General features: G+C 35.8%; 1 protein-coding gene across 1 annotated transcript; it reads right to left on the reverse strand.

Annotated features, from left to right (window-relative positions):
* Positions 1-730: 730 nt before the first annotated feature.
* On the reverse strand, positions 731-1,354 carry LOC129884242 (uncharacterized). Its single transcript, XM_055958572.1, has one exon. The coding sequence runs from the start codon at positions 1,352-1,354 to the stop codon at positions 731-733; it is 624 nt and encodes a 207-aa protein (XP_055814547.1).
* Positions 1,355-16,604: the final 15,250 nt, after the last annotated feature.

The following is a 16,604-nucleotide window of genomic DNA, read 5'->3' on the forward strand; positions in this document are numbered from 1 at the left end:
ACATATATCGTACGAAACCCCTCTCTTCGTGAGGCTGCATTTCATGCATGCAGGTACAGATACGCATTTTGGGGACCCTCCAGCTTAGGATCTCCACTTAGTGATTTGAAGGTGCTCTATTGTGTCGGAGCCTAGATCTTGGTACTGACCTTTTGATGTATATATTTGTTTACTCATGGGTATGGAGGGGTCCCTATCCCATCATACGTTACTATTGCTATTCCTAGAGGTCTGTAGATATGTATATGTGGGTTGTATGTACGTTTTGCCTTGTAAATGTTAATAGGCTTGCATGTCCCTTCATGAAATGATTGGTAACAACTCCTCAGGGGAAAATGATAGAGATGTATTGATACGAAGACGTCATGACCCAATGGGGTTCTTATGTATGTTATCATATTGTTTGCAGTTCGGGTTGACTATATTTGATGGGTATGTATACGGGGGTCCAAGTCAGACCATAGTCGCTGCTTACGGGGTTGGGTCATGATAAGAAAATTTTATGGCAAAATACGGGATAATAAATGATAGAGTAGCATATGGATCTAACAATGCATAAATATCAAATTCAAAGCCTTGGACCATACCAATCACAACATCGTGGGGATCCTCTAATCTATACGAGTATGTAGGGCATAAAATATATTTTGGCACTGACCGCCACACAAAGTAGTACCATGCTAAGCCGGTCGGCCTGTCATAGTCTAAGCTTGAGTCGGGAGTCGACCATCTAATCCTTCACCTGGTGACCCATATTACCATAACCAAAGCAAGCACCCGATCTAGTTAGACATTTTCCTATATGCTTCTTATCACACTTCTTGCATGGGGAAATAGGTTGACCACTCAGAGCATCTCCTTGAGGATTAGGGTTAGAGACCCTATCTTTGCTAAACTTTGGAGCCAAGGTGTTGAAAGAATTTTTGCAAATGTACTTTTGGAGAAATTGAGGAAGGCCATCATTACTAGACTTGCCATGAGAAAACTTTTCACCATCTGTCCGAGCCCTGTTTGATTCCCCTCTAGACCTCTTCTTCAACTTCTCCTTCTTAATTTGCTTGGCATGTGTCATGAGCGTTGGCATGTTCATCTCCTTGATTAATATGGTGGTTCTACATTCTTTGAGCACTAAGTCCGACACACCCAAAATAAACTTGCTCATACGAGCTCTATGATCAGCAACTATGAAAGGAGCATATTTCAAAAATTTAGTGAACCTTAGGGTGTACTCCCTTACACTCATGGTTCCTTTTCTCAAATTGATGAATTCTTGCACCTTAGATTCCCTCAACACCAATGGAAAGAAGTGGTCAAAGAAAGCACCCTTGAACTCTTTCCAATCAACTAGACCCATATCCCTAGCCCTCTCACTATTCTATTAATCAAACCAAATTTGTGCAAATTCCTTAAGTGGATATGCTGCCAAGTCTACCTTCTCCATCAGACTAATCGACATGATATCCACAATCTTGCCAATACCCTCAACAACTCTTATGGATTCTTGTCCACCTTATAATCTAGAACTCGGTAGTATTCATATGGGGGAAATCATGAATTCATCTAGCCATAGTATCCATATGGGTTTATGAGAGCAACAACTTCCCTCTTAGCTTGATCAGCTACGACTTGGGCAGGTACTTGAAATGTGGCACAAAACTCCGCATATGAGACTTGGTTATTTAATGGGTCATTTTGACCTTGTTTCTCCTCCTCAACATTCCTTATTTTGGGAAACCTACGTGGAGGCATGATTCTATGATTGCAAAGAGAAAGCATTAAAGGAAAACTCCATAGAGTTCAGCTCTATCGCACCACATGAAAATAATGAAAGAAGTGGAGTTTCCTAAAATGCCTCATAGCCTCCTGTTCATAGATGTAGCACCCTTCAAACCCATGAACAAGACTCTACTTGATGTAGCATGTTAGACTCCCTTGGAGACCTGATATTATGTTTATCATGACCCAAGCTAGGCCATAGGCGTGTCACGATGATTACAAACCCGATGGATCCCAACCAAGCCTTTAGCATATTATCCATGAACATACATAATGTAAATGTAAATATAACAACTGACATTATGAATGCAGAATAAAAGTCTCAAAAGGGTAATCTCATCATAAGGGAAAACAAGAAATATTCTCAAAACACGGGACAAAATACATTCCATGAAAAATCTTACATGCCTCAACTAGTCTCGACGAGATGTAGGACAAGCTCTTAGCTCACCAAAATCAGAAATAAAGTCACAAGAAATAAAGAGAAAACATAAATGTCACATCCTTGAAATATAAGGTCACACCAATAAATAGAAATAGTAAATCAAGCTCTAACCATGAATGGGATGTGCGTGGTGATTGCCAAACCCTATATTATAATACAATATAGGCAAAAGTATGTGTTAGAACATGGAATATATTAAGTATGTGAGAAATATTCGTGGAGGAGAATAATTGGACATAAACAATATGAACATGTGATGCATGACCAATATCTTAAAAATATGAGTAAAACTTGAAACATTTAAAATAATATTCATGTGGTCAATTCATCATAAAACATCATCATAAGCTTATAGACATACCATATACATATGCGGGATATTAACCTTAGTAGATACGTAAGACCATATGAACTATAACATGGAATCCAATGTAATTCCCTCATCAAGAAGAGAGCCACTACTTGCCAAGGTAGACTCCATATCATAAACATAACTTGAGCTATATGTGGATCTACTAGCAAAGCCATAAAGGCAAACCTATGGTGGCTCGTATTTTTGGAACTAAGGGTTGTACTAAGGTTACCTTGTATATCCTCACCATAAAGTTCACTAGGTGCTAAAGTAATCCCAGTGGAATACATAAAGCATAGTCATTAGGAAATGTGAATCAACCAATACAATATCATGAAAATACACCATAAGAATATCTCCTTGAAAACCATAATCTTTGAACTTGTTGATACTTACCTTTCTAGGAATCCAAATCATCATATTTTGTATATTGTGATAAAACCTTTCATAATTCATGGTTTTATACTTGTACAAATACTTGAATCATAATATATAGCTTTCATAAATCATATTTGAAATTTCATAAACTTCATGATCATAAATTCATGGTTTAAAACATGAAATTCATAGTATGATACATGGGTCCTTGCAATACTTATTGAAAGCATGCAATTAAACTAAAATCATGCATGAATAAACTATTGGAATTAAGTAGAAGTATAATTGAATTGACCCAATGCAACTTGATCCAAAACCCTAGAATTTGTAAAATTAAAATCTATAGAAAAGAGAGAAAACTTTGGGACTCCATGGATGGAAAGAATCCATGGATGAATTCCTGACATTCCTTGATATTCAAAGCCCAAGAGAATCCTTATAACAATGGAGACTTGAATTGGTCATGACCCTAACTATTTCTTGGAGAAGAAGACTTGAGAGGAGACCTTGAACCCTTTAGGTGAATTCGAGAGAATGAGAGGGAGTAATGATAATTTGAAGGATTTAGGTATTTATAAGATTTGTAGAATACCCTAAAATGACATAGAATAAATGTAGAGGAGATAGGAAATGTCTAAAATACCCCTCATTTATGTCTGATAGACCGACCTATGAGTGGGGACCAACAGGTTGTAGGTTATATGATAGGTTGTACGGATGGGGTCCTAGGATCAGTGTTCTAAATGTTGAGCTGCTTGAATTTGCATTTGGGACTTAAGAATAAGTTCTATAGGTCGTCACAAGTATTACAGGGTGGTAGATATGGTTTGTAGAATACCCCATCATATAGACAAATTTCCAATCCTCAGGACTTGACCTACGAACCCTATCTACAGTTCCTCATAGAATCTATGGATCGTAACACGCTCTTATCATGCCAACATTTCCAAAATCTAAAATACTGAGTTTTAAACTTATTTTATGGGTCATTTCTATAGGTTGTAGGACGTCATAAGGTCCGTAGGAACCCCTCGTAGTGTAAGATCAGACTTAGTAAATTTTCCATTTCTCATAATCCTTCCTACTAGCCTATCCTATGGCTTTTCAACCTTTCTATGGACTTGTAAACTTTAGTTATCTCAACACCCAAGACTTTTTTTCAACTGCTAGGCCTTCTAATACTGCCTTGCTATGGCTCGTAGGATTTTCTATGGGGTGGTACGGACGCTCGTAGAAGCCTGCACAAGCAAACAATTTGCAACTTTTTCTGCAACAACATCCTTTGTTTGGCCTTCCAACTTCCCAGGGCTTATATTTAGGCAACAAATTAAAATCTTCAAAGTGGACAGACAAAGTGGGATTCATACTATACACATTCTTAACTCCATTCCTCTGCGAAATCTTGATTATAAATTTGGGAGGAGATTCATTTCTTCAAAGTGGAAGCATAAAGCAACTGGTGTCGTGCCACGATGGCAAATTGAGTGCTTGATGGGAGGCAACCCATTATTTTTAGATTTTTACAGTGTAGTTGCTTTGTTACTTTTATTATTGAATTTCATTTTTCACTAATCCATAACTTTCTAGTGTGTTAATAAGAATTAGCAGGTGAATTGGCAACTCTAGTACAGGGGAGTCAATGATAAGCTTAATTTTTAGGTGATTGGAAACTCTAGTACAAGAGCCACCCCTGCAGACCTGCTTTCACAAGGGCAATGCTGCAGGTGCGAGGAATCTTCCACACTAGTGATGCCAATAGAGTCAACTATCGCAGGAGATTATTCATAGGTATGGTGTATAAACTGCGATGTTGGGAATGAATTCCAGTTTTATGAGGTTCATGAATCAAGGGTTTTTCATAACTCTTCATTCTCTTATTTTAAGTTAGATTCATCAGTTCCTTTCAGCGAGTTTGCTAGAATTCCACCACTTTCATAAAATACATATCCCTAGAAATATAAAAAAGAAGCTTCCTAAAAACATCAAACAAAGTTTCAAGGGATTTCAAGAAATCAAATTTTCCCTTTGCTTAATCTCTATGAAAAGAGGGTATGAAATCCGTGCTATTTTATCACAGATAATACCATGACCGGTACTAGGGCCAAGCCGTGATATGATGATTGAGATAAAAGGGACCCCAACCAATCCATCTTAGCATACATCACATCGATAAGGGAAAGAGAAATAGTAAAATAAATGGAACTAACAACTCAAGGGAATGAGTATAAGGGATAGCAAATTCAATAGTTATCCAACAGACTACATCACATAGCGTCTAAACATGCCTCTAGTCTAATATTTGTTTGGGGCTTAGGAAATGATCCTAGCTCACCCAAACTAATAGAGGTATGCATAGAAATAGCATAAAAGAAAAGTCATTACCCTCAATAAGATGAGGACTCACAAACTCTTGATATCTAAGCACCTTTAGCGACTCATAGGATCATCGTGAGTGTCACCCATCCCTACATTAGGAGACAATATAGGCAAAATATATATTAGTACAGAGAAGTACAAAGTATGTGGGATATGCATGAACAAGTAAAAGAACATGAACAATATGCCATAAGATGCATGACCAATCATAATGAAAATGAGTAAGGGTAAAAAGCATTTGAAAACATATGAAAAATCCTTGTTAATGCATATCATAAGACTTTATCATAAAACTCATAACTTGACATTTAACTTGTGTGGGATAAGACCTTTAACCTACATCTAATACTATGCGAGCTATTTGATGGAATTCGATGTTACCCTAATCGAGAAGGAGGAAGTTAAATTTCTAGGGTATACTCCATCATGGTACTCAATTCAACCCAATTGTGCTATATGTGGATCTAGCTAGGCCATGAAATAAATCGTACGTGGGCAACGTAGTTTAGGACTTTAGGTTGCTACTAAGATTCCCTAGGGTAGCTAAATATGTTACCAGACTGAAACCCACCTAGATTTCCTCTAGGTGCTTAGTCAATATCCCAATGAAAACTCATAAAACCTGATCATAAAATAATAGGGAAAGATAGACACTACCTATCAATCCACCTTCATTAAAACATATTAGGAATAGCTCATTAACTTCAGTGATTTATACGAATCCATAACTTTTGTGAGAATTATCCTTAACACAATCTTTAAACATGATTGTGCGAGAATTGAACTTATCACACTATAAAAAATATCTTTCATCATATTTTACCATCATCATAAATTTCATCAAAAAATCATACATCTCAACTTCAAATCATAAAACTTTCACTGAAAATCATTGAACTCATAATCAACTTATAAAATCATCTTTGAATCCTCAAAATCATAATTTAGATAGCTTTATGCATGGTCATTAATAATTCAAATTAAAGTCCTTCAATTAAGCTAGATACACACTTAGAATAATCATAGATAATAGTTTAAAACGAAATTAAATCAGCCCAATATAATTTATCAAAATAGGAATTCATAAATCATCGAAAATTGAAGATAAACCTGGAGAAACTGAGGGACTCCATGGGTTAAAGAGACCCATGGATCAATCCGCACATAACTTGTATAAAATTACTCAAAATTGAAGAAGAAACTTTGCTGAAATATGAAACCCTAGCTTGATACATGGAGAGGAATCCTTGAGAGATTTTAGTTTTTGCCTTAGAGAATTTGGGAGAGTGATTTAGAATGAGGGAAATTTTAAAGAATTATGTAGATATAGTGTTGAAGTTAGCCATAATTGTGTCTATGTTCATTGAATTGAACTTAGGAAATGACACAAATACCCTTCACTAAAACTGGATTTGGACCTATGAATCAATTTCTATGACTCTTCCTCAAATCTACGATTCATATACTTGAGTCATAGTACAGGTCCCTGAGAAGACCTAAAAATTAGCCTCTGAACTTTGCCTATACGAGTCGATATTATGACTCATCAACATGTCTATGAGACGTAGACTAAATTCGTCCTGCAGTTCCTATTTTTTCTTAGAATTGAGAGCCTCTACAGTTTGCATACGAGTCATTTCTATGACTCATATTCATGGTTATAAATCATCATTTGGTTGAAACCTAAAAATTTTGAAGTCTCTGAAATCTACCTACGAGTTATGTTTACTACTCGTCTAGAAGACAATGAGTCATGGTCTTGACTCGTCTTGTAGGACTGAAAAACTGCAAGTTCATTAGCCTCTGAAGTTTGATTATGAGTCTTTCTTATGACCCATCAACAGGAAGATGACTCATCCTATTGAGTCATAGGAACTCCTTTAGAGATTGGTCCTGAACAAGTCCAAGGACAGCCTTTATAACTCGCTCCTATTGAATTTTGTTCTTTTAAAACTATGTCCTATTGAATTTTGTTTTTTTCTTGAGATTCGTCCTTCATTATGACTATTTGACTTCTGAGGTCTTACAATATCTCCCCTTTGAAAACATTCATCCTCGAATGAGATTCAACTAGAATAAGAGAGATATAAAAAGAGGACTAGCAACCCAACATGAGTATAATAACACCTGTTGCATCTAAACGCACATGTAAGTATAGGTGGTCTCAAAAGTATTATAGTGACCCTCTTTAAGAGCCAGCTATCAAACCCACAGGAAAATTGAATTATGCGTTATTTATCTCTTCAATGAGTCAAATTATTCATGCTTATTATCAAAGACTTGAGTTCATTTATATCTAAAAAATAATTATACCAAGAACAATTTGAAAAAATGATTCAAAGATATTAGAGAAATTTTATCAATTTAAAGAAAAGTTTCAAGAATGTAGAACTCATAGATTTCCAGTCTAAGATCCTTTACTTTGGTATCCAATAGGTTTTTCAATTATTGATTTACAGGATTGATTTTACAATTATGATCTTCCGACCTCTAATTGCCTACTCTTGTTGACAGCTTAACTCTATCATTGAGCAGGGATAAGCATGAACCAAAAAAATGAATTAATTTTATCATCCTATTTAGTAACCAAACATGGTGTATAGATATGTGTCATGGTCATTCTATATACGAATTATTCTAGGCAATTCTAGGACAAACATGCTCCTTATATTCTAGTGTTCTATCTCCTTTCCGTCTTCCAAGTTTTGGGTGGAAAACAAATTTATTCTAATGGTGATCAAGGGTTAAAACAATAAAAATAAGAATATAAGAGTAATCACATACGAAAACCCATTTTCAACCAAAGCAAACAATATTCAAATATTTATCTTTTGGCTACAATCCAAGAACAAGGGGATTTAGCTACTCATAGTTGGTAACATAATTACAAAAATCATTACTAACATAAAAACTTGAATTCAATATGAAAGAAAAAAAATAAAATATAACCAAAAGTAGTTCATCCTTTGTCTTCTTCAATCCTCTCTAGACAATTGAATCTCCTTTTTAATAAAGTATGTAAAGGTCCTATTTATAGCACAAAAAATGAATAATTAAAGTAGGCGCACTGGAGTCCGCGATGCGGACTTGGTTCATTTCAGTGAAATTTTTCATTTCCTGTGTCGGCAAAACATTGTGCTATCCAGAATCAAGTCCGTGACGCGGACATGGCATGCACCATCTTGTTAAGTTGAATAAATTTAATGTTTTGGAATTTAATCACTGAAGCTCAATTCTGCAATGCGGACTTACTTCTTTATAGTGTATTTTCTTTAAAGTTTGTTCCCAACTTCTCCTTTGAGCTCCACTTTCAATTCGATTATGCTTTGAATGTTCATTATTTCTCAATTTTCCTTGAAAGTATCTAATCATATTGGTTGGTTACAATAATATACAAATAGTGCAAAAATATAAACTAAACTCTAGAAATCTTCTCTCAACTTGACTAATGAATTATGGGTCTATGTGCTATTGGGCACATAAATGTACCCAAGATCATCATCTTAAAATGCATGGAACATGAAGACTTCAAACTTAATATAAATCATGACTTTAAAAATCAATTTTCATGAACATGCATGTATATGAGTGACATATGAGGGACTAAATATGTAAGAGTTCGATTAACTTGAATAAGGACAACTTACTACTTTAGGCTTAGGTAGAAGAAAAAAGGTATGAGTATCATTTCATCGTATCTGCCTCCGCCTTTGTACGACCTAAGCCTAGCACTACGTGACACGGTGAAGGAAGTAAATGGAAGCACCTCACCCAAGCCTCCTGGGATTCGTTAAGCATCTCATTGGTATAAACAACAAATGAAAATCATAAGGGGGTAATCAGGACTAAGGTATTTCATATTCATTAGAAATCAAAATTCAATACACGTCATTTACTATGTCCAGCAATACCTTCTATAATAATACTTGGTGAAGACTAAGACATGTTCCTAGCTAACACTCAAGATTTAGTCAAAGATACCAAATATGAAAGTCAAATGTCTAAACATAAAATGAACTAGAAAGGTCTTAGTATCATTCCCAGCTCATGGGAACTCACCACTAATGGTAGACATCAATGAACAATCTAGACACAGCGAGGAGAGTATAGATCAACGTCGTTCCCTGCATGATGATATCATGTAGGAAAAAATATGCGTTAGTAGTTGGAATATGCTAAGTATGATAGCATGCTAAAATATAGGACATCAAGTCATAGATATAATAAGCAATATGCGTAAGTTAATGCATGCATGAGAAGCTTCATATGAAACCTTAAAACATCATTTTATGGGGAAATGATCTTAACCGATATGTAATAGCAAGTGAGCTATTACATAGAATCCAACATAACCCCCTACATTGGCATGGAGAAACTACTTGCCGGTAGAGCTCCGTCAACTTTAAACATTCTTTAACTTTAACTTTAATGTATAATCGTGGATCCACTAGCCTAAAATAACTGAGAAAGGCCCCTATGTTGGCACATAGTTAATGCAACATGAGACTTTACTGAAGGATCCCTTAGGTTTAGTCTCACCTACATGCTATATTCGATGCTAGGTCAATGTCACAGACTACTTTTAACATCATAATAACATATTCAGAAAATAACTTTATCATTAAATCATCAATCAGTGGAATATCTCATTAAAACATTTCATTTGATTTAATGCGAGAATTATCCTTTCACATTGAAACCTTACTTTGGTTAAGAAGCCCCTTTATCATTTAATCAATCATAAGACTCCCTTTACATAAATATTTACTTTATATCATTCATTTGGAGTCAAGATTTCATTTAAAATCTTTACTTTAACATGAGAGGAATGGGTGGGTTTACTTTATAAAAAACCTTTCTATGCAATTAAGGAGTACTTGCATGCATGAGAGTGATGGAAAATTCATCAAAATACATATCTTAGACAACCAATAATTCATGCCTCAAAATCCTTTCCAAACCTTCATATAAGCATTTTAGCAAATCATTCATTTGATGAAATTAAGAGTCAATATACATCAATATAGGTAAATAAACATGAAATACATCATAGTCCATGAATTTAAAGTCATTATATAAAAGCACATGAAGATTCTTCATAAAAATTACAATATCATCTTGAAAATAACTTTTGGACTCCATGGGTGGAAGGATCCATGGATTAAAAGCTCACATACCTTGAGGGAAACAAAAGGCCAAAGAAAACTTGAGGAAGAAGCGATACTTGAATGCCTTGAATTTGAAACCCTAGCCTTGTCTTGAGGTTCTTGGGAGAGCTTCAGATTATATAAATTTAGTGTTTTGAGGCTAAGTATAGAGCATGAGGGTTTTAGAGGTTTTAGATTCCTTATATAGAAGGGTTTGGCCTCCAAAATGACATAATTTCAATTTAAAATGCAGGAAAAGACTAGAATGCCCTTCATAAAAGCTAGCCGAAAAGGACATCATGGAGACCCTTCACGGTCCGTGGTGCTCACCATGGTAATGTTTGGAAAAAAGCCCACAAGGGGGAGTCTCTGAAGTTTCACCATGTTGATACTTCCCAGTTTGTGATGACCGTTACAGGCCATGACATGTGGCCGTGGTGCGGGTATGCAATAGGATTTGTAGGGTGTCCACTATGAGGACACACCATAGTCCGTAGAGGGTTCCACGACCCATGGTGATCATCTGTAGACCCTGTCTTAAGAAAATTCTGAAGTTCATGGGGTAGGGCCAACCACGAAGGGCTTCATGGCCTTTGGTGCTCACAAAAATTTGTGGTCCTCCATCGTGGTTCATCCCCTGTAGTCTAAGTCTCTGAATCTCCACCACGATTGCTCACCGTGGCCCGTGGTGCTTACCATGGTCCGTGATAACTTCTGTGGGCGGCTGCTGGAGCCAATTTATTCAACTTTTCTAAAATTCATCCTTGTTTACTTGGTTTAGGACCATTCACATTTTCGAGGTCTTACTATATCTCCTCCTTAGGAACATTCATCCTCGAATGAGAATCATTGACATAGAAGAGGACATGGAATGAGGACTAGCAACCTAATATATATACAATGGCACTCGAAATGCATCAAACATGAAATTTTTTATACCTTTACATAAAACATAACTTTAAAATTCAACTTTATGAATATGCATGCATATGAAGACTTAGGACAACTGAAACATAAGAATCTTAAATACTTGAGCATGAGTGGCGTATTACCTTAGTCTTGAGTAGAATGAAAAATATGAGGGGAGCCTTTCATCATATCCGCTTGCGCTTTCCATGTAACACTTTCAACTTGTTAATTCCTCCACTGGAACCTCTTCATAGGTCAAATTCTCCTCAACATTTATTATCTCCAAAGGCACAATGGAGTTAGGATCTCCCATATATTTCTCAACATAGACACATGGAACACCGGATGAACCATGGACATTTTTGGGGTAATTCCAATTCATAAGCAACCTTGCCAACCCGCTTTAAGATTCTATAAGGCCCTACATACCTAGGGCTCAATTTCCCTTTGTTTCTAAACCGAAATATACCTTTAATGGGTGAAACCTTAAAATACACCCAATCATCCACATTAAAATCAAGATCCCTTCTTCTAGTATAGGAATAGGACTTTTGATGACTTTGAGCCATCTTCAACCTTTCTCTAATGACCTTCACTTTCTCTAAAGCATTAAGTTCCAAATCGGGACCTAACAAGTTCATCTCACCAGCTTCGAACCACCCAACCGGAGATTTACATTGTCTCCCTTATAAATCCTCAAACGGCGCCATCTTTATACTTGAGTGGTAGCTATTATTATATGCTAACTCGATGAGTGGTAGACGATCATCCCAATTCCCTTTGAACTCCAACACACAATCACTTAACATATCCTCTAGGGTTTGAATTGTTCTTTCGGCTTGCCCATTGGCTTGATGATGGAATGCGGTTCTTAACTTAACCTTAGTACAGAGGCCTTTTTGAAATTATCTACAAAAGTTAGAAGTGAATTGGATACCACAATCCAAGATAAATGAGGACTTACCACAAACACCACCTGATAGGAAATCTTAACTAGCCACGTGGATGAATATGATCTTCAATATCAATCCCTACATTATGAGACAATATAGGCAAAGAGTATGCATTAGCTCTTTGGAATGTACTGAGTATGAGGGCATGACATGCAACATAAATTATGGGATTCAATGGTAAAGTACAACACATGATAAGATGAGATAAGTCATGAGAAAATTATATTGACCAAAGTATTATTTTTAAAAGCATACTTTAAATCATGGCATACATAAGAGAACATACATAGGAGGGATAGGAACCATAACCGATAGTAAGAACATACCAACTATAATATGGAATCCCGTTGTCTCTCCATAAAATGAACAAAAAGGGGAATCTACTTGCCAAGGTAGACTATACCCCGCTAGGCGGGTCATACATACGCTATATGTGGATCCAATAGCTAGGAAATAAAGGCAACCTACGGTGGCACATAGTTTAAGAGACATGAGGTAGCTACTAGGGCTTTTATAGGGCCCCTCACCTCAAGTCCACTCAGTGCTAAGTCAAATCTCACGTAATACATATATAGCATAGAAATCATAATGACATATATCATATTCGTGATCATAGGTTTGAAATCATAGAGTAGCTCATTTTCATAACATACTTGTAAGGTGAGAATTTTTCTTTCATCATTACAATTATATTTGTAGAATTCATATAGTTAGGCCCTAGGTTACCTCATAGGTCCCTAAATCACCTTACTTCTTAACTTGCATGAAATTCATACCTTGAATTTAGAATAAAACTCAATTGCATAACCAATTGACTTGAAAATCATGTAATTGACTTTAAATCATCCATGATCATATACTTTTGATCAGCCCATACATAATTCATAAAGATAATATCATTAGAAAGTATAATTAAAAATACTCATATTTTACATTATGAACCGTAGAGATCTAAATAGGAGAATTAATAGAAAAACTCTTCAATTCAATGCAATAACCATCAATTTATATCAAAATAGCCTCATAATCATAATTTGAATCATAATTCATGCAATTGGAATAGAGATCATAAAACCCATAAAATTCCATACTTTAAGTTGATAGAAAACTTGAGAAATTGATTGGGCTTCATGGATAAAAGAATCCATGAATCAATACCCGCATACCTTGAGTGAGAAAACCAAATAATTTGGAAGAACTTGAGAGTTTTGATGAAGAGCTTGAGTGGATTTACTTGAAATCTTAAATGAAGTCCCTGAGAGTCTTTTGTAGGGAAAAAATATTTTAGTAGGTGAATTGTAGAAGAATGAATAGAATTAGAGGTTTAGGTTAATTTATAGAGCTGAATTAGATCCTAAAAATGTATATGTTCATTAACTAACAATTAGGAGAAAGTAAACATACCTTTGCTAAAAACTAAATTTGGCAAAAAAAGACCACCAGGTCTGCGATGCAGACTTGGTGCAAACTTTACTATTCTGTGTAGTTTCTGCAAAAAATCTATCTTTCTATATACGAGTCCTAAAAATCCACCGAGACCTTTTTTTTTGCAAGTTTTGACCCCCTGATCAATATTCCGAACTCGGATTTTCCAAAAAGATTAAGGATAATTCATTACATGAGTGGCCTATTCCGAAGGCATTCGTAAGACACTTGTGAGCATTTTGAGGAATAGTGCAATATCTCCCTCTTGGGAATATTCGTACTCGAATGAGATTCAAATAATATAGGAAGGACATGGAAAAAGTACTAGTAGCCCAACATGAATAGGAAGACACTTTGAAAAATGCATAGAGCATGTAAACTTCATACTTAACATAAGACTTAGTCCTTGAGAAAATGAATCATTTTTCATGAATCATGCATGCATATGAATGACATATGGAACTGAAATGTTGGAGTTTAATCTATCTAATCATGAATAACTTAGTACCTTTAGTCTTGAATGGAAGGAAAAATATATGGATAACGCTTCATCTTGTTCGATTCTGATTCCCACGTACCACTCTCTACTTGTTGATTCCTCTATAAAATTTTGACGGATGCAAATATTTATTTCTTAACCTCTTGACTTACCAGTCTAAAATCTCAATCAAAACATCCTCATAAGTCAAATTCTCTTCAATACTCACATTTTCACTTGGTACAATCAAATTTGCATCACCTACAAACTTCCTCAATATTGACACATGAAATACCAGATGAACCATAGCCAACTCAAGTAGCAAGTCTAACTCATATGCTACTTTTCCAATACGCTTCAATATCCTATATGGTCCTATATATCTAGAGATCAACTTCTCTTTTTTACCAAATTGCATTACCCCTTTCATAGGTGAAATCTTCAAATACACCATATTATCCACATCAAATTCAAGTTCTCTCCTCCTAGTGTCCGAATAGGACTTTGGACAACTTTGAGCCATTTTCAATCTTTCTCTTATGAACCATACTTTCTCCATTGCATCAATTACCAAATCTAGAACAATTAGCGCCATCTCACCAATTTCAAACCACCCTATCGGAGACCTACATCTTCTCCCTATACAAGGCTTCAAAAAAAGCCATGTGGATGCCAGAGTGATAACTATTATTGTAAGAAAACTCAATCAATGATAAATGATCATCCCAACTTCCTCTAAGGTCAATCACACATGCCCTTAACATATCCTCCAAGATTTGAATTGTTCTCTATGCTTGCCCATCGGTTTGAGGATGAAAAACGGTTCTTAACTTGACTTTAATGCCAAGACCTTTTTGAAATGACTTCTAAAAATGTAAACTAACTTGAGTACCTCTATCCGATATAATTGACAAAGGAACACCCTGAAGTTTCATAAGTTCACAAATGTAGAACTTAGCATAGTCTTCGGCATCATAAGAAGTCTTGACTGATAGAAAATATGCCAATTTGGTCATTCGGTCAACAATGACCTTAATAGAATCATGTTGTCTCCTAGTACGAGGCAAACCTGTGAAAAGTCCTATTCACATCTTCCCACTTCCATGTAGGAATTTCAATTTCTCGAGGTAAACCTTCCAGTCTTTGATGTTTAACTTTCACTTGTTGACAATTAGGATACTTAGGCATGAACTCCGTTATGTCCTTCTTCATGCCATTCCACCAATACACTTTCCTCAAATCACGATACATCTTGGTGGATCCTAGATAAATTGAATATCGAGAACTATAGCCCTTATTCAATATCAACTCCCTCAATATATCAATATTTGGAACACATAAACGTCCTTGGTAAGGTAGTACCCCATATCCTCCTAGGGAGAAAGCCTCAATGACTTTTTTGGCAACCGACTTCTTCAATTCGACCAAAATTGAATCATTGTCTTGTTTGGCCTTAGTGTGTGCCGCAAGAGATGATTCCAAACCATTATATATAAGAATGCCTCCATCATTCGAATGAACCAAATACACACCTAAACTTGCCAATCTATAGATCTCTTTAACTAATTCTCTTTTACCTTCCTCAACATGTGCAACACTATCCATAGATAACTGATTAAGAGTATTGGCTACAACATTTTCCTTACCTGAATGGTACAATACGCTCATGTCATAGTCTTTTAGGAGTTCAAGCCACCTCCTTTGCCTAAGGTTCAAGTATCTTAGACTAAACACATATTGCACGCTTTTGTGGTTGGTAAACATATCAACATGAACCCCATAAAGATAATGGCGCCAAATTTTCAAAGCACACACAACCGCCTCAAGTTCAAGATCATGGGTTGGATAGTTCCTTTCATGCACGTTAAGTTAGATATAACCTTACCATGTTGAATTAAGACACAACCCTGACCAATACGAGAAGCATCACCATAAATAACAAACCCATCTGAACCTTTGGGCAATGTCAAAATATGAGCCAACGTGAGACGATCCTTTAGTAATTGGAAACTTTTCTCACATTTGTCCGTCTATTGGAATTTCGCCTTTTTTATGTCAACTTAGTTAAAGGCGAAGCAATAGATGAAAACCCTTCAACAAACCTTTTGTAGTTCCGTCTAAGCCCAAAATACTTCTACTGTCCGAAGGATATAATGGTCCAGGCCAATTCATAACCGCCTTCGTCCTCTTTGGATCCACCTTAATTCCATCACCAGACACCACATGGCCAAGAAATGCAACTTCTCTCAGCTAGAACTTGCACTTACTATATTTAGCAAATAATTGCTTCTCTCTCAATGTTTGCAACACAATCATCAAGTGAATTTTATGATCTTGCTCTTTGTGAGAATAAATCAAGATATCA

The sequence above is a fragment of the Solanum dulcamara genome, chromosome 4, assembly GCF_947179165.1.
Source record: "Solanum dulcamara chromosome 4, daSolDulc1.2, whole genome shotgun sequence".
In the NCBI taxonomy this organism is placed as follows: Eukaryota; Viridiplantae; Streptophyta; class Magnoliopsida; order Solanales; family Solanaceae; genus Solanum; species Solanum dulcamara.